General features: G+C 36.7%; 1 protein-coding gene across 5 annotated transcripts in view; it reads right to left on the bottom strand.

The window, feature by feature from the left end:
- Window positions 1–27,511, bottom strand: part of LOC113050571 (cAMP-specific 3',5'-cyclic phosphodiesterase 4B-like) — a 171,622-nt gene that overhangs the window by 6,479 nt on the left and 137,632 nt on the right. For 4 of the 5 annotated variants that reach the window (XM_026213660.1, XM_026213661.1, XM_026213662.1 and 1 more), the window contains 3 exons: window positions 27,408–27,457; window positions 7,684–7,796; window positions 154–247 (listed from right to left, as the gene is read on the bottom strand). In XM_026213660.1, coding sequence (XP_026069445.1) covers window positions 154–247; window positions 7,684–7,796; window positions 27,408–27,457 — 257 coding nt within the window. Of the gene's footprint in view, window positions 1–153; window positions 248–1,107; window positions 2,264–7,683; window positions 7,797–27,407; window positions 27,458–27,511 lie in introns of those variants that run through there. The other variant, XM_026213665.1, reaches the window with a different exon arrangement.

Below are 27,511 nucleotides of genomic sequence, written 5' to 3'. Positions count from 1 at the left end.
TTTAGATACACAGCATCACTGAATCTCAACCGCAGTTCAGTTCTGGAAATGACGCAGCCCAAATTCAATCCACAATGGCGTATGCTGTATATAGCCAATGTTTAGTGATGACTGCGGGTGTTTTAGTGTGAGAGTAAATATGCGTGTGATTACCTAGGAAGGTGTTGGAGATGAACTCGGACACCTGATTGCCAGATCTGCTCATCTCAGAGAGGTGCGTCAGCTCCCTGTTCAACATTCTCTTGAACTGGAAAAGATAGAGAGGGAGGATTATTAGTCAAAAAACATTACAAATCTTTAGTAGGGCAATCATTTTCCAAAGTCTTGCAAAATGGCATATTTAAAATTCCTTTTTATAGACATTATAGGCATTTACATACAATACTGCAATGTGTTATGACCAAATAAATAATATAATTAATAGAAATATAATAAAAATATTTTATTAAATATCTTAATATTTAGATCATAATATCTCTTTTTTTTAAATATTTATGCAACAAATTTGAATGCATTAAATTCTAAATAAATCTCTTATACCTCATACCAAGCGTAAACAAATGCAAATGCATAAAGAATGAGAGACAAGGAGACAAGGAAGACACTGGTTGGGATTTCATCTGTAAATTGCAATTTTCAAACTGTTGGCAAGTTTAAAGTAATATTTTTCTTTAACATTTTTTCTCCACGTGTAATGTATGACTATAAGTTCCAAAAGCACTGATTTGGTTCTAAAAGACGCAATGTTGGCAAGAAATAAATAAACAAGTGCATATATAATTAAATAAGTCAAAAAACGGCAGCCATATCCTGCGCCACATCTCATTTTTAAGCTTTATTAGTTCAAGGGGATAAATCACAAAAACCAACCCATATAATTGTGCTTATGACAACAAAATTAACATCTCTGCTTAATTACAACAGATTCTTTAGAAAAGAACAGCTCAAAATAGAGCTCAGATCTAGACATTCCAGCACAGGATGCCACACAGTGAGACTTGCTGTAGGTTTCCCTCCTCAGTGTCTCTCAAGACCACCAACAACCACCGATCCAAAACCAACCTCCATTAAGCAGACCAAAAACAGCTTAGTAGCCACCATACACACCTTAATGTAACCCCAGGATACAGAGAGAAGGTAATTGGCCTCAGGCATTTTGGATTGTATTTAATCTCCCGAAATCCACAACAGCGCACTCCTATACCACGAAGGAAAAGAGCCAGAGAGAGGCAGACGAAAGGGATTCTTCTGTTTGGGAAAAACGAAAAATCCCCTCTTCTCTCCTCTCCTACTCTGCTTGGTATGGATTAGTAGCCAAAAAGCAGACACAAGCCGTCTTCACGGCAGCTATCGTCCGAATCGCTCTGCGCTTGACTGTCCATGGCTGTAGATACGAGCAGGGGCCGACAACGGATGGGAACACCCGTCAAGGGATGAAGGATGATCCGGAGAGTGGTGGCCGGAGCTGGAAACGAAGCGGAGGGTCTGGAAGTGCCAATGAATTATGGAGGAGATGAAGGAGCAGTGGAGCAGAGGGAGGGAAGGATGTGGAAAAAAAATGCTGGGATGCTCATCTGGCTGGAGGGGGGTCTTCCTCTGCTGGATTAGTGCCGCTCCGCTGCTGCAGTACGCTCGCGCTCTCTCATCATCTTGCTCTGCCTTTCTCTCTCTCCTTTCGCTTCGCCCCCTCCCTCACGCGTCTCTCCCCCAGTCTCGAGTCTGTCAGCCCCAGCAACACGCTCCACAGGCACATAAGATTTGACATAGAGATGGCAGAGGAGGGGGGAGCCCCTGCTTTGTTATGCAGGGAAAGCGCGAGAAGAAAAAGACACGTAAAGAAGAACAGAAATTCGGGGAGATCTAAGGATGCTCTTGGCATTTTGGGCACAATTCATCGACTTTAAGGGATTCTTAATTGAGAATAACTTTAAGCCTTTGCAAAGATGGGAGTGTTACATGAGTCTGGGTGCTTTCAGGCTTGGTCAGCTTTCTTTATTGCACTCCCATAATGCATGAGATTTCACATGGTGCGCTGTGCTATTTTTACCATAGAGTGTGGTGGTAGAGGAGAATTGGATAATTGCCTGTCTTTGTCTTTTTTATTGATGACATCAACACCCCCCCCCCATGACTCTGTCACTTTTTTTCTGCCTCTCTGTCTACATCCAAACACCAATTACACCAACATCCCAACGCCATGGCAACAGCATCATGTGACATGGGCTGCCGCTGAGGTTTCCCTCCCTTCCCAGCCTCCAAAGATGGCTGCCCGGGAATCACGAGGACACCACTGCGTCTCAGTAACATCTGCCAAATCAACCCCCAATTCATCAAGAACGGGGAGAAGGCAAACGTCCAAAATCGATGAGTTGTCCTTGATATAGCCACAGGGAGCAGAGTCCAATGACAGGGAAAACCCTTAGTGAATATAAGGAACAAATAAGCCAATTGTTGGATTAGGATGGTGATTGCATGATTTAGTTGGACAACCCATTTTATTTCCCAAATGTACAATCTTTAAGGTGGCCAAAACCAACAAAAACAGAAGACCAGACCATGCTGCCCTCATCACACTCACCTAGGATGGATAAAATGGTGCATTTCTCAACCAATAAAAACACTAGATGCACAATTACACAAAGGATTTACACTGAAACAATTTACATTCAAAAAATTGCTCGTAAATTTCATTAATAATTACAAAGAAACAGCAATATTGAAATTAACATTAAATCTAGTGTTTACTTGTGAAACATGCTCTAATAATCTTTAATTATTATTATTATTATTATTTTTTTACTACAGTAAATTTGTTATTTACATGCAACTGAGCCTGTTTTCACCCCTTAACACAGAGAAGTTGGTCTCAGATTTGAGAAGCTCAATGAATTCATGCAATGATTTCGGATTCTCTGAACTGTGAAATGTGTGCGCTTGTCTGTGCGCCTTCATGAGGAAAAGAGAGTGGGAGGGAGAAAAGGAAAGGGGGGGGGGGAGAGAAAGATGGAAAATAGTGGAGAATCTCTGCATTATGCTGCAGTGGGGGTTCCTCAGCTATGTGTGAGACGTCTAGTCAGAGTAAACAACTCTGACATATCAAAGTCGGGCTGCTTTCCACGGCTCACATTTCTTCTTATCATCCATATCAATAAATCCACGTGAGTGTATCTCTCTATGCCCCGTGAGAAACATGGCTGTGGGGGGCGGATGTGCACTCACTTCTGCTCTGAGAAGAGTAAAGGGTGAATGAAGGCAATTTCATTCTCAAAGACCTTTCTTCTGTAGAGAAAGAGCCTTCAAACACTTGATTCTATCAGCTAACATTGATTCCCTGTGTAAGGCTTTTAGAGTCAAAAACTATTTTATTTAGGAAATTATAGTTGACACTTAATGAACAACCAGATTTAAAGTAAAAATGTATTTAAATGTATGACATGGTCATCATTTTTAATACAAATATTCTCTTCAGATTTCCTTCTGTATCTCAGTAAACATTACTTCATAAAAGCTACATTAGAATAAAAAAATAATAAGCAATTTGCTTTTTAAAATAGTTTCATGGAGCATGACTTGAGACACCAAAGGAAACACCAACTTCCCAAATGTGTTTCATGTCAACTACCCATATTTGGCAGCAAATATGCATGTCATAATTTCAATAAGTTTTCATTTGGACTTTTCTTTAGAATGGGAAATATAGCAATTAGATGCAATTTTATTATCTCCACTAGTGGGCAGTATATACCCACAGACATTAAGTGAGATAGATTTGTGCAGTCACCTCACACTGTTCGCCGGCGGCATGTTCATTTAATTTGTACTGCCATCATGACCTTGTCTAATGTATCAATGTGTCTGGTGTAGGACAGGCGAGTCAATCAATCATCTAAATACATTTCACTTCTTCAGCTGCCCATTGTTTATTTTCACACCTCTCTCTGTATTCAGACTTGTGTGTAAATGTCACTCTACACTGATGTTTTTTAATCACATCTATTTACAGTAAATGTCTTGTGTATATCATCTAGTGGGAAACCCCCCCCCCATCTGTTTCTTGGTGGGAATTTTATTACACTGAATGATGTCACTTGAGAAGCACATAATTGCAAAATCTGCTAATTCTCAACAACCATTGTATGATGATCGCTGGAAGAAGACTTTGAAAGACTGTGACGCACATTGAGATGACAAACGAGTTCTCTGGTATATTTGAATGGTAACATCAATAATGACACAACAGCTCCTGAAGAAATCTCTTTGTGTGACAAACCAACAATGCCTGAGGATACAAGCGCAACGTTTCACTTCCTCTAGATTTCTCAGTATGTGCACGAATGTGTGCGTGTTTACAAAATCCACAAATGGACGCAATAAAATATTTAGTTATTACATTACAGGCTAAAATACTTTAAGCTGCTTTAGTCTCAATTATATCCACATGGCAAAGAGGGACTCTAAAACCTTAAAGTTTAGAAAGGAACTTAGGCGGTTTACAACTGACGAAGATTGCTTGCAATGTTTCCGATTATCAGGAAAATACAACAAAAAATAATATTAAAAGCACAAACTGAACATTTACACTAATCATTTAACAGTAATTTCCATGCAAGCTGATACTAGTGCTCTCAGTCTGCAACATACAAATTATGCAGGATCTTTAGAAACTAACAGTAGTTTTACTTGAGACCATTTGTTCAATATTACAAGGCTCAATATTACAATTCATTTTTTTAAAGTTATAACTTAAAGACCACTGCTTACATTACCACACATTGTCTCATTTATAACTTTCCAAAACAAGAAAGTCCTGTGCCAAAAATAAACCTTTTCAGCAATTCCCTTTTACATAAAGCACATTCATCCTGAGAATTCAGAAATCAAACGTTACTTTAGGCAACAGCTATGTGCTTGAAAAGTCCACCAAGTAACTTCCAACAAAAATGAACATCCCACTAACAACTTATAAAGTATAAGACGAGGCTCACCTTTTTCCAGGAGTTAACTTTTCCGATCTTTCTCTGTTCTTTCCTTTCAAAGCAGCAAGCTCCCATTTTAAGTGAGTTAAGTTTTCTAAGTCCTGCTTGCTGTGAGGTTGTGTCACCCTGGCTGTCTTGAGTCTCAAGGTTTGTCGTACTGACTAATTTTGAGCTGTGAGCGCGGACTATCCTTCAGTGTGTACACACTACCCCTCTCACACAGGGACCGCCTCCTTCTGACAAACACACACACACACACACACACATACACTGGAACTCTAACCACATTGCAACAGTTTATAGGGTAAATAGTGTGCTCGAGAATCAGGTCAAGCAAACTGATGTAATCTCTTGAAGTCATCAGAGCAAACATATACTGCCACGAATATACAGATTTATAAGACTTCCTGACTTGCAAATCAGACAATCGGTAGTTATACAATTTTGAAAGTTTACAAGCTACACCCAAAAGGATAATCAGAAATGAAATCTCTAATGTTTCATTTGCTTCTTTCTAGACAATGAGATTATACAGTATATACTGTAGAAGGGAAGTGGAAACTTTTATGTATCCTGCTTTTCAGATCTTTCTCCTGAGGACTTTATTAGTGTCTCCTCTTAATGTTAGTTTTAAGAGATTGGCAAGTCTGCAATAAAAATGAAAATAAAAAAAAAGATTTAATGTAATATAAATAAGATGTTATTTTTATATTGCATATAAAGTTTATTTTTAATTCTCCATAGGAATTTCATTAGAAACATATGATCAAATTTGACTGAACGTTATCAAAATAGTCCAAAAAGGAAATGTTCATGTATTATAAACCATGTTTTCTCTCATAGCTTCAATTCAATGACTACATTTGGGGTTTCATGTCCATGGACTTTAGTAACTATTTAAACAACTATAACAAAAAGAGTGAGTCTGCAGTTCTGTTATCTTGACCGGAATGTTGAATGTTCAGTTGACTGAAACAGAATATATATATATATATATATATATATATATATATATATATATATATATATATATATATATATATTACATGTTGGCAGAGAAATCCTGGAGCTGATACTGTATAGATTTTACATGCACACATATGCACATACAGCTAAAGTATAATACACATCGGGGACATGTGTCCGAAAGGGTTGCAAAAGGTCAGATGTCCTGGTATTCTCTGTACAAGTCTGATGACTATCTTTATGTGTTATTTCCACAAACTCATACAACAGCTCCTAGGATATGAGCACATCTTGAGCCAATCATAACATGGTCACAGGCTTTTTAAATGTCCCATTTTCTTGCATATGTATTATATTGTATATTCATGCATGCATCTCATTGCTGGCCTGCATGCATGCACATTTTCCAGTAAAATTATATATTTATATCCTTAGACTGATAATTTTGCTTAATTTGCGCATAACAGTTGTTGAGAAATATTATTTTAAACGATTCTTGTTTAAGAATAAGTCTGACAAAATATAGTGAGGCTTGTGCAAAAATAAATAAATAAATTCTTTAAAAAAATCTTAATAATAATCTTCTTAAATCTTCTTAATAACAAGTATTAACATGCATATTTCCATGAAAAGAAAATCCTCACATTTGAAGGATGTTTATACCTTTACAGGGAAACAGTCCAAAATTAATGATTAAGAAAATTATTAACAGTGAAAACTCTGGGTCCCTTTTTCTGTGGATGTATCTATATGATTGAATGTGTGTGTGGAAGTTAGTGTGTATGTATTCATCCCTATTGTCTGCAGTAAAAGTCCCCATGCTGCAGCGTATGCCTGTTTGACGTCAGCAGAAGGAGAAACAAACAGGGAGTGCGGCCTTGCCATGCCATACAGCACTCACTCCTATTGTAGTCTGGACCTGGCTAACGCTTAGGAAGGAGACAGGAAACCTGAGTCACAGCTGCAGGACACACACACACACACACTGTGGAGATATGCAGTGTATCACATGAGATGACACTGACGAAGATGTGAAAACAACAGTTTTTAAAAGTAAAAAGAGGATGACAAACGAAATAGGTTGAAACATGTACATACGAGTCTGTAACCCTGACAAATATTGTGCTTGTCATATTAGCAGAGGTTTCGTGAGAAAACAGGTTATTTGTGTTTCAAAAAATTAATTATATTGTATATCATATTGCTTTGATCACGCAATAAAGTGCTGTACATGTACATACTTCCCTGTTCATATAAATTGGCCCACAAGCTGTCAATCAAATCAATTTCAGAGCAACGTGGAGAAAACGTGCTGGAAAAAAAGGCATGCTATAACCTGTTCAATAGGCTTGTAAGACTTGCTAACACATTTATACAGTGAATGTGTGAGACTGTTATGATAATAAAGTGATGTGGCATCTCCAAGGGAGCCTTGTACTTCAAATACCTTGGAAAATGCACCAAAACTAAATCAGAATAAACCTTACCATTTAAAATCGAGTGTATATCCTGCATATTCAATAGAGTCCAAAAACAAACTAGAAAGCAGCAGCTTGAATTTTGAATGCAAATTAACTGGCATGAGGACTGACTCTCAATAGCCCCATTCACAAAGCGGCCGTTGACAGAAGCATTACAAACTATCTAGGCTATCAGGAAAAATGTACTGAACTCGCTTACTGCGCAAGCATCCTCGGACTTCCAAAGGAGCTCTTAAAAGTGATGTGCTGCATCTTCTCACCTTGTTGGAGGCCATGTCGCTGACGGAGCGGTACGTTTGGATGGTTTCCAGCTGATCCAGACACCAGTCCAGCTCCTCCATGGTCTCCACGGCCAGCTTCTGGTAGGACTCGTCTGGACAGAGACACACAAAAAGGGGGGCACCGTGAAAATCCTGCTGCACGGCCACTCCAGCACAGCTCGCCAGACGATCCTTCATCCTGGGCTCGCACACACACACACACACACACTCCCAGACTGTATGAGAGAGTGAAGAGTGGGTTCTTCTGAGTGCTAGCTGTGAGAGAGACCCCCCCCCCCCCCACGCGCTCCCTCTCATTGGCCCGGTCCTCGTGGCTAGGTGATACTGCCTCTTTGGCTTCGTGCCCCTTCCTCTCACCCCATCCTGTCTCTCTCGGTGTCGCCCTCTCTTTGCGTGCCACTCTCACTCATGTCTGAGAGTTGGCTGTGTTGGGGTGATGCAGCCTCTTAGCTCTGTGCTTCCTCATTTCATCGCCCAATTTGGCATCTCTCTCTCTCTACCCTTCCCCTTTTTATAATTTCTGGCTTTTGTTGGCTCTGATGTCAATAGAGAGGAGTCCAAGCCAGGTTGTTACTTTGCAAAGTTTGCTGTATAAACTTGTACACACACACACACACACACTTTATTGTTGTGAAAAACACAAATTAAACTAAATGCTCATTTTAAGACACAAATATTCACTGTATATTCACAGTGATTTCAATTAAAATATACAATTAAGCTGCATCTTAGTGATTTAATTTATTCTTATTTTAATTTTTTACTTAGGAAACCTAAATGTCATTTTCTGGAAGCATCTTTATTTCAAACTTTAGTAAATCTGATTAATTTCTGTCAAAGCTCACTTTTGCCCTGCATGGAATTGTTGTATTTTGCATGTATTAAAAAATTTTCATAAAACTTGCAATACCATTTATACTGTAGGTTTGGGGTCAGAAGAATATTTTTAAAAAGTAATTAAAAAGTAAATAATGTATATTTCAAATTAATTCTAAGAAGAATTAAACATTTGTACCGTCCCCAAACTTTTGAATGCTAGTGTGTTTGGAAAATATTGCTGTTTGTTGTTATGTTGGTGACAGACATAAAAAATTGGTTTTACATAAAAAATATGTAAAAAAAAAAAAAAAAAAAAAAAAGATACATGTTTGTATTTTTCATTAGATTTTCACAATTCGCTTTTATATTAAACATTGTAAATCTACTTGGAAAAAAGACATTTTTATGAGAATATAAATAAATTATGAGATTATGTGATAAATCAAATAATGTCAAAAGGCTGAAAGGCTATACTGTTCAACCCAACAAAATACACAAAAGCAACGAAAAGCACATTTACATACACAAATGACACAGCATCACGTTTTATCATGTGGTTAAATGTATGTCAAGATGTACGTAAACATGTCTGCATCATTCCTCGTACACCACAGAAATGTATGAAGCAACGGAGTAAGCTGTGTTTGTGTGGGTCTTGCTGAAGCATAGATGTGTTTACAGTAGAGGGGAGTTTGGTGAATCGGTGCCCTGTAGGCTCTGGGACACAGACGAGCCCTTGTGCGCCTCTGACTTTGCTGTTGTGGGTCTCCTAGTTGCAGAAAAACAGGCTTTATAACAGCAGTAGAACTTTAGCAGGGCCCTGTCGAATGATACTTCTCTCTAATCTCCACACGCTCAAAGCCACACAACCATATTTGCTCTCTGAACACCAGTGGAAAAAAGCTCTTTGGGGTGCGTAATTCTTTTTTTCTTAAAAATAGAAAAAAATCTTCCTTCAAGACACGCACAACAGACAGACACACTAGCTTTGACGGCCCAAGCTGATTCAGAAAAAGGAGGCATCTGCCCACATACCATGAGGTCACCCAATTACAGACAAAAGCCACTTCACATACACAAACAAAAATAATAAAGAAATGATAGAGAGATATGTGTGAACTTGACTTGCATCACTCAAAGACAAGCGTAGGTGTGGTGTTAAAAGAAAAAGTTTCAGCATGCCGAGAGGTTGGCTTTTGTGACCGCAAACTGTTTGCATATGTGTCATTTGAGGTTACTGCAGATCACAAATTTCAAATCATGTCTTCTGGTCGTTTGAAGGTGTTAATGTCATGGGTGAGTGATGTGCGTATGTGTGTGAGCTGTCAGATGTGTTGTGTGTGTCGTTTCCCCGATACGCACTGAGAATTAGTTGAGAGCATGTGCTTAAATGTGTCATTTTTCCTGTCTCTCTCTTTCTCGCATTCCTTCATCTATGCCCCTCCTGAATTCATACGTAGTGTCTCAATGCTTAGTCAAGCAGTGGAAGGATAAACACTAGCATTTCCAATAAAGAGGAAGTATGACAACTGACGTCATTTCAGATCTCAAGGGACCTACTAAGAAAGCGCTTCTTCTGGTTCTGATTGTAAGATGAGAGAGAGAAAGAATGAAAGAGAGAACGATTTGGGGAAATTCTGGAAAAGCCTAAGGACATTGTGAAAGAGTGTAAAAAAAATGGGTTTCTCTCTGTGAGCAGAGCAAAACTAATGGGTTTCTGAATTTAAGGAACACAAACAATATCATTTAGATCACATGGTATATTATCCAGATAAAAAAAAAAAAAAAAAAAGAAGCTTTTTGGGACACTCTTTACCAGAAGATTGACTCTTTATCCAAAACTCAGTACATTATTTTTTTTTTTTTTATTTAAACAAATCATCAACCTTTATAAAAAAAAAAATATGTACTGGTAATTTAGAATAGTTTCATATCTTCTTCCATACATACTTTTTTTTTTTTTTAATAGTCTAAAGTCTACAGTAGTATCTTTCTATGGAGCTCCTCAACACTGTCTCGTTGGAAGAATATTTGTTGTCATGAGAGCTATAAAAATAAATACAAATTAAATTCAATCAAATTGCAGAGGATTTGATCCAACCCTGCTCCAACACACACAAACACACACACACCAAGTAGTTTTCAAATAAGCCTGAAGGACTTGGTAAGTTGGATCAGGTGTGTTTATTTAGGGTTGAATCTAAACTCTGCAGGGCTCCGGCCCCCCAGGAATTGAGTTTAACACCCCTGACATAAGGTGTCTTATTTGCTTTTGTAATGTACTGTAGGTTTTAGACACCCCCTTCGGGACAACTAAGCACCCATACTGGTATGGACATCACAGCAAAACATGAGAAGCACCCGGCTGCAGCCTGCAGATCAAGGTGTACCTACTCTGATTGGTTCGATCGTCTTTCATAGACATACATGATAAGAAATGTGTGAGTAGTTGGTGTAGGACGAAAGTATGTTGATTAAAAGGCTAAAAATGCAGTGCAGTTTTACAAAGCCTTCATTATAATGCACAGAAGAAAAGAAAAAAACATTAGCCTGTAACTAGCTGTGTCCCTGAAATGATTGTTTTGTTAAATTAAGCAGATTTTTAGGCTAACAGACGAACAACCCACTACATTCAATAAATGAATTGGGTCGATTATCCACAGTGGGAGGATCAGCTCTTCAGATAGAAAAATGTATTATGAATTAAATAATTTTTTTTTTAAATTTGATTATTTCTTATCATCAGAGTATGAGAAAGGAAATGAAAAGGATGTTTCAGTATTGTTTTAATTTATATAAAATGACAAGACAATTATTGTTACATATAATTATCTGTTGTGCAGTTGATAAATGACACTGCAATAATATGTCTGTGTGCCATTTCAATTTTTATGAAACTTTAATTTTCTTTACAACATTGCAAAGCACAGACTTTTTCTTCCCCTTTATTTCAGGAAAATATGCTGCTCCTCATTATTTTAAAGTGAAAAATTATTATTATTATTTTTTTCTCTTCCGGCCAGTGATGATTCTGAAAGGACATATCTGTAATTGGTTGCAATAGTAACGAAGACAATTTCATGATCATAATGCTCTTATTTTAGTGCAGTTGTCTCATAGCCATTGCAGTCAAATAGGTAAACTTCATAAAGTATGATCTATTTTATTAAATGAATATATTAAATTGGTATCTTCTCCGATACCCATTTTTTGATCATTATTGAGCCGATTATTTTCTATCAGCTGGAATGATTTGGGACATTCTAAGTTTAACGTGGCTTAATGCATTAAAACTGTGTTTTTAAAAGACCAGACTCAGTAAACACATTCATAATAAAGCATTCTATTCACAGACAAGCAGATGAGTCCAGAATAAGAATGCAATGCATTTAATTACACCTTAAGCATTGTCCTCCCATAGAAAACCATTAGACTAAAAGGAAAACGCGTAATGTGACGTAATGCTTTAAAAGTGTTTTAAAAATACCAAACTCAGTAAACATTTTAAAAAAAGCATTCTACTGTATTTACAGACAAGCAGGTTTTGGGAGGAAAATGCTTAACGCCTAATTAAACATGTTGCATTAATATTCTGGCCTCAAATCTGATTGTCTGCAAATATAATGCTTTATTAATAATTTTTCTACTGAGTTTGGTCTTTTTAAAACATCGTTTTAATGCATAAGGCCACATACTTTCACGTAAAACGCTTTTGAATGTCCCAATTATTCATTTGTGAATTAGACTGGTCCAGATTAAATTTGCAGCAGACACCTCTTGATTCAATTATAGTGAGTCAAGTTAACAATAAACAACTGCATTATAGTAAAGGCTTTGTAAAACTGCACAGCGTTTTTAGCACGTGCAACCCTGCCCGAGGCGCAGCACCGCCTTGATTGTGAAATATTACCCAACAGTTCATGCAGCAATGAGTAGGATTGTGAGGACTGAAAGTGTCAGTTATTTCTGACGTATGTTTTTAAGCCTCCAAAGAGCCATACAGACAACACCTTTTACAGCAGATTCAGTAGCTTCATTTCTGAGCCTTTAGCGTGTAAAAGAAGCACAGAAGGATCTTGATTTTTCAAAGCGAATGTGAAAGGCAATACTGTGCACAAAGTTGATACTGTGCTCATTTGTGATGCAATAACCTTTCTCAAAAGATGTTATGCACTTTTAAATGCAACAGTGGAGCATCTCAGAACTATGTGGGACATTCCATGAGCTGGTTGGCATTCCATGGTGTTTTCAACATGGCAGTTTAAATGGAAGCATAAAAAAAGGTTTTCCATTAAGAATAAGCCACTGTTTTGGCTCTGAGCACTTCAACAACAGACACACCGAATAAACAAAGAGTGCTGGAAAAGACCGCAGTGAGACAACCTGACCACATGAATGGGAGTCCTCTGCAGAAGTTGAAATGGGTGCTTGTTGAATTGGGCATGCTAGACCACACAAAACACGACTTTGAAGCCATATTTTCAAATGAGAAAATGAGAAAGGACCGCCAGTGAGCAATGAGTTACTGAGAGCCAAGTTTTTTTATTTTTTTATTTAAAGGTTAGAATATGTTTAGTTTCAGAATTTCATTGTTCAATTGTTAAAACATTAAATTTTTTATTGTATTTATTTTTTTGTTCCATTTCCATGTGTGGGTGTGAGAGAGACCGGCCAAATCCACCCAATTTACAAAGCCTGTGTTTTGAAAAACAGCCCCCTCAGTTCTTCTTTCTCCATCAGAGAGGTGTCCATCCACCTCTCGAAAACTATTCCAGACATATTCTAAACTCATTTACAAGGGTACGCTTAAGAAACAAGAACTAAAACAAGTGAAACTAAGAAACAGCATGGCACAAATAATCAATCAACAATGGTCTAAAACCCACGGCCAGTCTTGATCCAAATCCTTCTCCTCGTTCCTCACACCCATTAGTTTAGTTATGGTCAGAATCACCCCTTCACACATATGGCATCTCCAGAAAACTCACATTTGCCCAATAAGAAAATGAAAAGCATAACAGGACTTAAAAAATCACTTGTAAACACAGAGCTAGAAAACAATACACATCAACAATAGGTAAATATTTGGAGTTGTAACAATGGTTTTCATGTTCGCAATCAATATTATTACATTGGAATTGATAGGTTGGTATTTATACGTAAAGTTTCATTATGAAGCTGCTGTCACATTTGGCATTGTTCGAAAAATTTCTGTTTGTGAAGTCCAGTCTTTTTAATAGGAATTCACATAATCAAGAATTCTGTGCGAGGATGAAAGATTACCACAAGGTTTTGCAACAGGTTTAAGTTGGTTGCGCAGATTCACTGTATTAACCAACAGAAACCACCTTGCTTTTAAACTGTCTTATGTGTGAGCTGTGCTTTATACATAGCTACAGTACATTAGTAACAAAAGACAACTAACAATCACAATACAATTGTAATATTCTGAAAGCATTTTATTACCCCTGTACTGAAACATACGCATGTTTATGAATCCTTTAAGCTTCACAGACTATTGAATTTGTAGAAACCAATTGGTTGATTTATTGTTTTTATAATAACTGAGCAGAAATGAATAAAACAAGGTAACGTTTGATTTGACACCAGCTAAAGATGTGTAGGTCTCTAAACCTTTTTAGATATTAGATATTAGTCAGTATGTTAAAACTTTACATTTCAGTGTCTAATCCAAATGTAGCAAACTGTATATTTGTTCACTTTATGTAAAAGCACATAGAATCCAAATGAGATCAGTCTGTTGACAGTGGCATTTGGAAATTTCCAGATTTGTTCCATTAAATTCTGAATTGATGAGCAGCATTTCATGAGTCAATGGTCAGTTCAGTGAGGGGACGTGGGGTAAGCGACCACACAACATCCAGACTTGTATTCACGAGGTCCTGGTGGTTAAAGTGAACATACACACACAGGGAAGACTTTGTCCTTTCACCTGGCTTGAACCCTGCCACCAAAGTCTACAGTATTGACAGAACTCAATAGGGCTGTTGTCAGTAACTCGCTGACCCATTCCAACCCCATTGCCATAGACTAGGAAGCCAGCATAACTCAATTAGCTCTAACTTTTGTCAGGTTTGGTTTTTCTCTCACTCCTACCATTACTGGAACAGTCAACGAAGATTCCTAAGGAAATCTGGGGTCAGTAGAATACTGTATACAGTATGATGATGTGCAATGCTAGAACAAATTCATGATGGCAGTTTTAATGGATACCAGCTGGACTTTTAATGACTTTGGAATCGTAGCCAGATAATGGGTGAAATCAATTTGGAATTAAACATTATGATGTCCCACCCACAAGGGCAGAGTGGTACTGTATGTGTGTATTTGTCACTATATGTTACTGACACTTTATTCGTTTAGCATTTATACGCAAAACATTGTGTTTATAGATGTCAAGATTATTGTAGCAAATAACACGAAAAACTCAAATATTGCTTCTTGGCCACTCTGTTTTGAAACAACCCTGCGGATAGCAGTGGATTTCCCACAGTGCCTGTCAAGGGCACAAAAATGCCATTTGGATTCACATGTAACTTCATCTGTGTTCAATAAACAAATCCATATGAATGAAAGAACTAGGGTGGAATAAAGGGTGGCGGAGGGGAGTTGTGTGCAGACAACTCATTACCAACTTAAAGCTAAAAACTATTTCATAGCATAAAACAACAGCAATAAAACAAACCTGTGGCCATCATGCTCACTACTCTATTCAGTGACTCTGTTTTCTTTTTCTTTCTAAATTATTCATCTGTTTCAGTCACACAATTTTTTTAAGCTCATCTGGCAAATTTATGACCAAAAGCGGAGCAAAGTCATGGCAGTAAATACAAAAACACAAGAGCAGAGATAGCAAGTGATCACTGGATCCATACCAAGTATCAGAATGTTTTTAAATTAGCATATGCCCTAACAAATCTAACATTAATTGACATTTTTTTATATATACTTAATCCACAATCCATTTCCACATACCAGCAGACTCTCATCATTATAACAGAGGAACATAGAGATGGATTGTGGATTAAATATATATAAATGCCAGAGAACATTAGATTTGAAAGGGTTTTTGCTAACCTGAGATTTATAAAAAAATTAAAATAAAATAAATAATAATAATAATAATAAAAAAGGTAATAATATTAATAAATATATCGGATCTATGTTCACAAAATTTTGTTTGGAAAAATCACATGACTCAAACATGATTAAACTCTGATGTTGAATAATTATTAGTAAATAAATATTTTTACTTTTTGGAGTAATCACCATTGATTTTTGTTGTATAGAATATATATATATATACATATATATATATATATTTTTTTTTTTTTCACATAACAGACCACATGACAACATAATATGGGTGTTAATAAACCATGACAATTCATTTTTTGGTGAATTAATCCTTAAAGTAAAACTTGTGAGCAGTCTGTATAGTATAATAGTGTGTTGTCTAATGTGAAGCATTACGTGAACGTTTCTCAAAACTGGAAAGTATGCTTGTGTCAGAATAAATGTTAAAAAGGCCTTGCTAATGAAAGATAACTAACAAACCTGTTAGTTCACCTGCACTGCCATTAACAACTTCCAATAAGTTGACTCACAGATGTTTGTATTTGTGATTTATTTCCTCCCTCTGATTTTCTGAGAAGGAAATAAAACTTTGAGCCAGTAATGTCATTTTTTGCCTTAGTTCTCTTAAATAACTGGCGACTGTTTTTTTCCCAGCTGTCCATAGGAGATTTAAATCTGATTAAAACACCCAAACAAAAGCATCTACTCCTAGCTCTCTCTCTCTCTCTCTTTCTTTCTCTTTGAGCTTATTTGAAGACATGCAGGCCATTTGGCAGGGTTGTTCGTTGTGGAAGGGCAGTTTGTCTGCTTTATGGCTGTGCTGACGTCAATGGCATAACTCAAATAGTTAGCAGGGTGCATGCTCCCAGCTTTCAAAAGCTGCACCACAGCAAAGCCAATGCTAAAACCCGAGACAGATTTCTCTCAGACAGCAGTCTCAGCTGACATCTGTTCTTCTCATTGAATACCTCTCATCTTAAAATGTATGCATTTGCTTATAGATCAATCAACACTGTTGTCTAGATAAAGCCTGCTCATATATAAAGGAAAGCGGCAGTGCATTGATTATCTAAGGTGCTAAACACTGACTGACACTTCACACTTTTTGTTTAGAGACTTGAAAGAATTATGTCTACAGACTGAGAGCAAAAGCCAGGACTCTTTCTAGCTGACTCCAACATTTGACAGATTGTCTGACCCATAATATCTCTGCTTTTCCAGCTATCCCCCTTACTCCCTATGGGTAAAGATAGCAGAGTGTTTTTGAGCCATAGACCTCTTGCATGATTAACTCTGCCTGAGCTTTGTGGGACACTGAAGTCATTGGTTTTAAAGAAAGAGTTAATAAAGAGCTCTGAACTCTTTGCAATTACAGCAACAAATTATTTAATCTGACATATTGTTAAAGGCAACTTAAATAATAATTCTCAAAGCTTGAATTCCTGCATCACTGATTTTAACGGCTGTTAGGGAGATTAAAGTCAGCACTTTTGTATTCAATTTCACAAACTGACTCTAACACAAGAATTAACAGGTCAGGGCTGGTAACAGATGCTGATGTTTAACACAACTCCACAAGCAAAATCATTCATCTTAAAGACATCCAATGTCCTACAAAGGCATGCAAACTATAGAAAATCCCTGCTGAGAAAGCTGTGGATTCTGAAATGGCTAAACAAAAATCTTTTTTGTCAGGTTATGACAGACAACAGAATCTGTAACTGTCTGCAAGTCAGTGACTGAAAGCCCAATAACTAGCTTGTGCATGTAAGGATACACACTCATCAGGAGTGAAAAAATTAGGAATCTTTTTTTTTTTCAAAAACATGTAATATTGCTCACCTTTCTGTTTTTTTTTTTTTGCCTCTTTTTTTTTTTGTTATTCGTATTATTGTATATTTTTATATAAAATTTGAAAATGATCTGTAAAATTCACTTTAAAGAACACACGCATTTTTTCATTTTTACTTATAGACATAATTCATAGAAAATTTGACATGCTTAAGGGTCACTTGGTGGAAAATATACTCTTATTAAAATTAAATTGTCCTGATATACCCACTATAACAAATAAATGGCTGCAGAGGATCGCTCATTGTCTCATTTACCATTCCCACCCTGTAACATACTGTACCTGTAGTTATTTTCACGTTTTGCTTTTGGGGTTTATATTTTGACATTATAAAATCACTACTATAACATTTAAGATAATTTTTTTGTCAAAGTTTAGCATTGTTTTGTACTAAAAAATCTGATCTACACAAATGGCCTAATTTGAATACAAAATGGCATTTTTTGTGAAAGCTGACTAGTTTGCATCCTTGTTAACAAACTTCTCAGTTTCTCTCAAATGTAAATCAAACGGCCATTCATAAACATATAGCAAGTTTTAATTTTTTATATTTTTGGAGAAATAGAGAAATAGAGGCCTAACTTTAATCACTTTGCCCTCTTAGGCAACCACTTTTAATGTTGAATGACTTCATGACTTATAATGAAAAGTAGCATAAAGTAAGATCAAAGTATAGTCGAACGGTTGATATGTGTTATAAATAATATTATAATAAATAAATGTTTGAACTCGTTAAAATGCCAAACAGCCATTAAATAAAATATTTAATTATATTATTTTTTAACAACTAAGCTTTTGATTATTTCTAACATTTTATTAAAGAAGATTTTCACAGAATGATTTTGGGAACATGGGCCCCCCCTCCGAGTGGCACCCCTATGCACTGCGTATCCCCTTTTTGCACCTCTGGCAGGTGATCTTATATATTTTGTAAAATGTGATTTGTAAAGCAAATAAAAAAAAATTAACCACATATTTGCCAAAATGTACACCAGTTACACATTGCAATGGTTAAGGCATTGCAAAATTTGCAAAATCATATTTGCATAGAAACTAGAACATTATAATATCCCTACACACTGTACATTTCAAATTTATCTGACTATTTAAATTGTAAATATATGTGCATACTAATAAATTATCTAAGTGTCTTGTATTTGTTGAGAAACATTCCTTAAGATTCTTTAAAAGTATAATAGATTTGATTAGACAAAAAATTGAGAATGGTGAGTTATGTAAACTGATAGAGAACACTGAGTTATGTAATATTCCTTGAAGAGAAAAAGGGTATGTATTGCCATTGTAATATATCAGCAAAACAGGCCCGTGTCTCAAAAGACCCATGTTAGTTCTTCAGGACGAGCATCTGAACACAATGTGATGTCAATGGTGTAGCATATATAACATTTATATACTGTAGACATTTGAAAACACCTGTCTTTAAACTATGGAAGGAGGTTTGGTCTTTTCATTCATACCACATTTCATTCATTATTACACAGTGGAACAATGTGGGGTGACTTATAAGAGTTCAGAGTGAATCCAGCTACTGTTAACAACCAAAATTACAAAAATATATATTATAAATGGTATCTGTCAGGATATCCGTTTGGCAAAATGGTGCATCAATACATAATGTAGACATCCATGATGCACTTGCTGGAGACCAGAGGTGTTTGAAAATATTTTTGATGAAGTCACGCCGTCTCTAGGGGTCTTGCGTGTATAAACATGGTGCAAGACAGGGATCTGAAGCCAGTTGGGCTTTGAGAAGAGAGTGTGGCATTCCACACTGTCACACACACAATCAACACACACTTTAGACATCAGTCAGGCAGTCGAGGCTGTGATGACATGTACACATTTCCCACAAACACACTCGTACACAGCAGTTAAGCCAGTTAGTAGTCAAATACCGAAGACAAATGATGTCACATAGACACACAAGCCACACATACAAAGGCCCAGGGGAAATGTCTCTAGACTCTACATCTATTACAAGGCCCTTACTGGTAAGGATGTGGTGTACTTAAATATCACTGACCCATCATGGTCTTCCAGTCTCAAATGCTTCCATTCTGTTGACGTTTCCCACTTTATTGCCAGACCCTGCCTGTTTGGGTGGGCTGTTGCTAGAGCGGTTGCTATGGCACCCGAGTCTAAGGTAGATGATGAATGGAAATGATTTGACCAGAGGTACCATGTTGTTTTCAAGAGTTTTCTACTATGAAGTATGTAATTCCTCTCCAGGAATGAATACGGCCGAGAAGTTTTGGTAGATTCAGTGATTCATATTTTTGGGTCCAAAAGACAAATACTCTTCTCTTTTCTTTCTTTCTTTCTTTCTTTCTTTCTTTCTTTCTTTCTTTCTTTCATTTATTTATTTAGTTTATTAGTGACCTAGAAATAACGGAAAATCTTTAATGTTTTTTAGTCATTTATGTCAAAAATGTATCTTTTCTTTTATTCTAAAAATCGTAACATTTTATTTTAAGACTTAAATTGCCAAAAAAAAAAAAAAAAAAAAAAAAAATCTAAATTTTTATTCCAAACGTTTGGACTCTATTGTTTGTCAAGCAATATTGCATGCCACCAACTAAACAAATATCATGCACAATCACATTAGTGATGACGCATATTTGAATGGATGGATCCTGTGATAAAGATTATTTTTTATGTAATAAAGGGATGCAAATGTAATCTTTTTTATGTCATAAAGAGATGCAAAACAACAGCGCAAACCAGGTATGCATGTTTTTGCATATCCGTGCAAAACAAACAGGAAGAGTCTGTCTTTCTTCCTGGTAATAATCATAAAATGTCTTATTATGGTCTTTCCTGTGGTAACTGAGGAAGCGAGTGGAAATACAAAGCTCATTGTTTGGAGCTTTCCATAATCTTCACCTATTATAAAGACCTTCCTACACCCTGGGTGCTCTTGAACTTTATTCATGTAGTGCTGGCAAATAAAAAAAGGGGAAAATAATAATATTAATAATAATAGTATACTCTCATAAACCATCATTCATTTCTGTTAATACGGAAGGGAAATCTGAGCTCATGCCTCCAGTTAACCAAGGAATTAGCCAAAACATTTGTGGCTGCTCAGTTTCCAAAGTCCCCTTTCAATTCACAATATTTCCACTCATGTGCAAGCTAAACCTGCAGTTGAACATGTGATGCATTACCTCTCGTGCCATTCTGAAGCATGACCCCAATAGCTGTGACGATGACACTGACGCAGGTCGTCGCTCCCTTGGGTGGACCGCTATAAAGACCACCATTGTGATATCCAGCAAAAACAACCTCCAAAAACACCCCTGCCAGATAATACCAGATGGGGAGTTTGAGTGTTTTGTTGAAGCTAAAGCCGTTAACGCTAATATCATTAGCCAACAAAACCCCTGCCAGGGAAATAACTTCAGAGGGAATGCTACCTACCGGTGCAACATTTTTGATCAGAGGTCACATTTCACCCTGTCAATCCTAATCTAAACTATTAAGCCATTCCTCAAACTCTGACGCAAAAGCAGATTTAGATGAGCCACGTTCTGATCTTTTACACTTTATCATAAAAAGACCGAAAACGAAACTGATTCAGGTTCAGCATGAATAGGCTGCTATTGACGTAAACATCATGGATCAAAGCTCGAGTTGTGGGTTAAGATCGGACGTGTGGTACGTGAACTACCTGCATACATATTCAATAACTTAAAGAGCGCTGAGGCGAGAACTTGAAGGGATTTCCCAGAAAGCATTCCCAGGGCATTTTTCCCTCGATATATCTGAAGCCTGTTGAAAATGACCAGAAACCGATTTGTATTTAAATTGTATTTTTGGAAAAACATGAAAAAACTATGTAAATGAGCCGGTATCAAGTGTCACCAAAAAGACAAATTTACATTTTTACTGAGTTTGCAAACAAAGGCCCAACACAAAAAATAACACTCCCCCCAAAAATGTATACAATTATGCATTACTACAATGTGTACAGCAACTGGCAGACCTACTACAAAATTCTCTAAAACAAACCATACAAATAATAAACAGGAACATTTTGCTTTTTCACAGAGATAAAATTACTCAAAGTAACACTGCAGTCCATAAATGTGCGGGAAACTAGTAACTGGTTCTGAAATGGTGACAGTTCAAAGAAGAATTCAACCTAAATATAGACCTAGACAACCATTACTGAAAGTGTCAGAAAAGAGCATAATGGAAAAGAAAGAATTTCCCCTAGGGAAAAGGAAATGGATAGTTACTGGACATACAAGAGTGACTGCTCAGCAAGTCTAGCACATACAAACACGGAGAGCCTAAAATTGTGCACCCTGACTAGTCCTGTGACTGGAAGTGTCACTATATCTAGCTCACGGAGCAATGGGCAGGAAATTATCTCCACAGCAACATTGTTTGGTAGCTCTTTCAGGGTGAATCGCACACTGGTATCATTTCAGATTAAAATTAATTGCACACTGGTCAAGGTGTCCTTGAACAGAGCTTCCTGGCACCATTTTAGGTGGATCTGGCTGCTGGGAAAGCCGTGGATTCCAAAATGACTAAGCAAACAGACAGACTTACTTTTGCAAGGTTTTGACATATAAGACAACTTTGAAGAAAAGTAAAGAGTAATTAAATTATTTTCACTCGAGAAGCGTGGGTAGACTGTTTTCCCATAAATAAAAAAAAAGTACAAAACATTGAATGTCATAGCACAAGGATGTTTTAAAGTGCCTGTTTTTGAATCAAGTGGGGAAAGCTCAATCCAAAACTAGGCCAGTCAGCTGATAAGAACGTTGCACTGACCTTCTCTAGTTACTCTGTGAACACTTTGTATCATGTCATTACGTGCTGCAGACAGCACTTTTCTATTGTTACAGCTCCTCATCTCTATAATCTTACAGACATATTTACATTTTACATCTGTAACAGTAAGCTTACCTTATAACTGTATGTGTGTGAATGCTCAAGCCTGCTAGGATAAGATAAGGAAAAAGTCATGAAGTTAATTTGTGCATTACCCCCTGTTTATCGTTTCATTAGACTGACACAATGCCCGGATGAATGGCATCTTAAAAGTGTCATGAAACATTCTCCCTCATCAGTCCTCAGAAACTTCATAACAGTTTCCATAAAATAAAATAAGAAATAAAAAAAAACTTTGTTTAACTTCTGAAGGTATTTATGAATTCATGTATTGCTGAATAGCAAAAAATGAACTGAATAGGCATAAAGTAAGTATATTGCAATAAATGTTGCAAAGTAAATGTTTTGAGTGACTTGATGAGTAGATCTGTCAGATTGTCTGATAACACACCAGTAAATGTTTCAATGATTTTTTTATGTGGCGTATTAATAAATTGTGAGTCAACATTTGTATGCAAGCACATTTCCAGGAACATGTAAGGTGTGCATGCTATATAAGTTCACTGTGTACTTCCACACCCTGAATTATGCTCAACTGTATAACAAGTAAAAGTTTTATCGGAAAGTCCTTGAACACCGAGATCAAGAAAGATGAGAACAAGGAACCTAATACATTCCCTTGCTTAAAATCATAGTTTATGAAACAATAATGATACTAAGAATGTGCCATGAACCTTTCTGCTGGCTCTGCCTGAGGTGACGCAATCTTCATAAATGACGATGTTTTCTGTAAAGAAATATGTACGTGCAGAGATGTCTACCGTGATTTAATCTCATAGAGTAAACTAAAGGCAAACAAACACCGCTACTGTATTTTTCTCTGAAACGTATCTCTCACAGGGCGTAAGAAAAAAACTCCGGGCTAATCTGCCTTCTCTGTAAATACTCTAGATGTTGATCTATGATCGGTTCTCGAGATCCTAATCTCCTCCTCATCTTGCCCTAACCCTAGATCAGCTGCTGCAGTCGTTAACTGCTCTCCTCAGCATGAACAATGGCAAAGTTTTACCTGTGACTTTCCCAAGCTCACAAAAACACTGAAAACATTCCCATTGCCGGAGACGGAGAGATCCAGAAATTCTGGCCATCACAACAAATTCCTCATACATCATAAATCATGGACTAATGAACCGTAAAAACACATATAAACTAATGTGGAAAAAGACATTGGTTTATATTCTTCAGATGCTATAGTCACAAAAGGAATGCACGCTATATTTTTCAACTCTTTTAGCTCACAGTATATACAATGCAACAAACCAGAGGCACCTGATCCAGCAGTCATTATGAGCATGTGTGTGTCCATATCAGTGTGTGTTGAAAGAGAAGACAATGGTGTTTGTCAGTCTACATCCTATTTTTCCCATTTGGTCATTAAGCCACAGGCAAGTTCATCTCACGACCTGCGTGTGTGAGGAATTAACACCCGCGCACTGAAAAACACCTCCTGGGTTCCGGAGGATTCCAGCGGTATGGGAAAAACAGGAAAAATCTGCGCTCTCCTTCCTGCCCAATGACCCTGTTTGCATGACACACAGGAGGCAGTATAGGTGCATGCAGAAAGTCAGTGGCTCAGTCTCATTGTCTCTGACATGGTTACATCACTACAGTTCTACATGCATTGGGGGATTACATTGTGAATGGGAGATTACTGTCATTGTTTCCTTTCAGATTAGTCCCTCTATCTGCATTTAAATATATCAATTAATAACTAAACAGCCTTGTCATTGCAAAAACTTTCTGTTAAAAACACACAACGCAGGGCAGTGGAGCTAGAAAACAATAACCCGCAAGATTACCTTTCTAAGTTGAATTCCTTTTAACCTAAATGTCACAGTTTTACTGCGCTGTGTCATACAAGATGCAAGATAAGAGTGCTAACACATCTATCTACCTCATGTTTACATAGAAGCAGGGCAGAGAAATGATAAAACACAATCTGTGTGAACTGCCTCTAACAGTAACAGAAGGTATTTGAGAAGCTATTTGGAACTTTCTACACAGGAAGCAACAAAAAAGCCACAAAACGTCAGAGTCACTATTCATTTCAATGGATTTTGACATTACCATGTTGCAATGCTAAAGGATGTTAACTATAACAATTATAAAGTAATATTCATTTTAATTCTATGAGAATAGTGAAGTCCACACCGAGGCTATAATAATAATGACACAATGGAACTATATTGTTGCAAACACTATCAGAGCAATTTTTATCAGCGGATAAAATAGGACAAAACATTGATAACACTTTTAGCAAAAAAAAATAATAATAATTATTCGCTACTTTTTGGTTTTGAAACAAGGTTTTCTTTTCTTTTTTTACTCATTACAATGCATTGCAGGATTGTCTTTTCTGTTAAAAATACATATGATGCTGCCTTTTAATTTTGCTAAACAAGGTATTTCAGAAGGAAGCATAATGTAGAACCATCACATCATAAGCAATTTTGATCCCTTAAAATATTGCCTCTGTAGGCAGCGCACTACATTTTGGAAAAGAAGAGAAAGTACTGTATCTATGCTTCTGCAATGGCAAGGTTTTATAAAAAAAATTGGAATATATCTTACATACAGTAGCATGCTATAAAATGTATGATACATTAGCTTTAAGCAGTCAAGTTATGTGTCATTTATGTTGTAAACAAATGCATGAATTCTGCATGACGATTGCATATTTTCAACATAATTAAAAACAAACAGCTTGCTAAGAGGTGAGTATGTATGACGTTTTACTCAACAGGCAGCATAGCAGGCATTTATCAGAGAGCGATCAAGCCTTAAGAGAATCGGGAAGTGAATCTCAGTCCACCTGGTTTAAGAGGAAGTCAACAAAGCCGCATTCAAGCTGACTGACGTCAATCACAACTCACCGCACCTGACAGGAACTCCTACAAACTGCATTTCTCATGCTCTTAGCTTCAGTAGAATGCCACTTACCACTTTTCTTTCACATTACTCACAGAAGGCCTCGTCCCTTTGCTGTAGGCCAGATTTAATGCAGTATGGCCTGATTATTGATGTTCATTATTGATCTTACAAGTGCATTTTCAGCTTTTTACTGAATCTACAACAGTGTTATGTGGAGCTGAACTCATGTCCCCTTTATACTTTTTCCTATTGAAACAAGAAATGATACACACACAGACAATATTCCAATATCCCTTCTCTTCCACTGTATTTTTCCATCTTTCCTAGAAACATATTGTTTCAACTGTGAATGCAGCATCCTAATTACAGCCAAAGCAGACTTTACAGGTCAAAACCAGCAATCTGTATTCTTTATACTAACAGTTTGATCTTTTCTATACATTTTCTATACATATTTTTCTTTATTTGATACAAATGTCCCCCCAAAATGCTTTCTGAAATTCGTAAACGTGTTTTATTTGGGATCTTTTGCCATTTTTATTTATATAGATAGTAGAGAGGACAAAGGGATTCATTTGGGGAGAAAAATGTGATCAGGACTTATTACTAATTTTATTACTTTTTTACACTGCAAAAAAAAAATTCTCTTTTTATTTATTTTTTGATTTGTTTGACAGTACAATGTTATGATTAAACAAGAAAAAATATGTCATTTGATATATTTTGGAACATATTTTACAAAAAAACAAGACAGTACTCTTACACAAACTTTTGTCCAAGCTAATTTAGTTTTATAGATTTTGAGTTATGATTTAATGCATAAGGTTGTGTTACAAGAATACAGTCAATTGCATAATATTCTTGCATTTCATTAAACAAAACCTGCTGAAGATTGCATTTTTATGAATGCTCTTCCTTCTCTAAACGGGAACACTCTTTCTTATTATCCTTCAGAAATGACCTCACCTCGCCGACATTTCTAAGAGAACAGTTTGAGCTGTATAATAGAGGCTCCAAGGAATGGCCTTGTACTGTTTAGTTATAGCATAGATTACAGTTTTTTCTGAAATCTCTGAGTTCCGTGTTCTCTGATATCACACTGGGAGCCATCCTCAAGGACAGAGAGTGAACTCCGAGGAATTTTCCCACCCGTTATACAAAGCCTTCTGCTGAGGTAGGCCTGTTGTCCATCGTGTTATTATATTTGGCAGGTGTGCATGCATGTGAGAGACCAACACGTAGCACCCATGGCCTTTTCCTATAGTCTAACACATTCTGTGCAACTAGACAAAACAGCCACTAATATGGGCACCGTGCTTGAATGTGTGTGTAGAGTCTACTAAACATTTCAACACTGCCGGGCCAATCAGCAGAAGCTGCGGAGGAGATGAGTGATGATGAGGGATACAAGAGGGCAACGCCGTGGGCAGTCACGTAGCATGGCAAGAGGTCTCTCTATCATTAAAAATATACTTAAACACAGCACAACGAAACACGTGTTTACAGGCACACACACAAACTCATGAGCTGTAAGATGTAGTAATTTTGAAAGCATGGGAAATGCCAAAAATCTAAAGAGTAAATACTGAATATCTAGGATTTGACACGTTTAACCCAGAAAACAAAGAATTTTATGTGTTTTGTTTTTAGAATTTTGAAAATTAAAAATACAATATGAAGAGATAAACACTTTTTCTAAAAATCTAAAACTTGGATGGCTTGAAGGTATTTTTAAATTTTTCTTTTTGGCTAGACTATTCCTTTAAATCAGTTTGTTGTTAATATCATTTGTAATTTAAAAAAAAATCTGAAACATGCCAAATATCAGGATTTTCACTAGTGGTCTATGTTTTTTGGACCCCACTTTCAAAGGAAAAAGGAAATAAATCCTGCACTCTTTCCCTACTTGCAAATGTATCAAAAATCGATTTATTCACAATGTCTCAGCCCTATGACCTTCATCATGGTCGTGTATAAACGCTGTGAATAAAACTATTTTTGATACATTTGCTAGAAGTGCTAGTCTTTTTTGTTTGATGTTTGACCTGTTTTTGGTCTTTTATCCTATGCACCTATTGTTGATTGATTGGACCCCATTTTCAATAAATGTATACAGGTGTGAAGGTATGGGACTTACCAGGTAGGCACACTCTGGTGATGGGGGGCTGGTTGGACACGGGGGACCTCCTTCAAGAGAAAATGTTGAAGAATTACTGAAAATGCAGCTGAATAAATAGACAC

This window comes from Carassius auratus, chromosome 31, assembly GCF_003368295.1.
Source record: "Carassius auratus strain Wakin chromosome 31, ASM336829v1, whole genome shotgun sequence".
Classification (NCBI taxonomy): Eukaryota; Metazoa; Chordata; class Actinopteri; order Cypriniformes; family Cyprinidae; genus Carassius; species Carassius auratus.
Note: the sequence above shows the minus strand (reverse complement) of the source record. Positions and strands in the feature narration are given on the sequence as shown.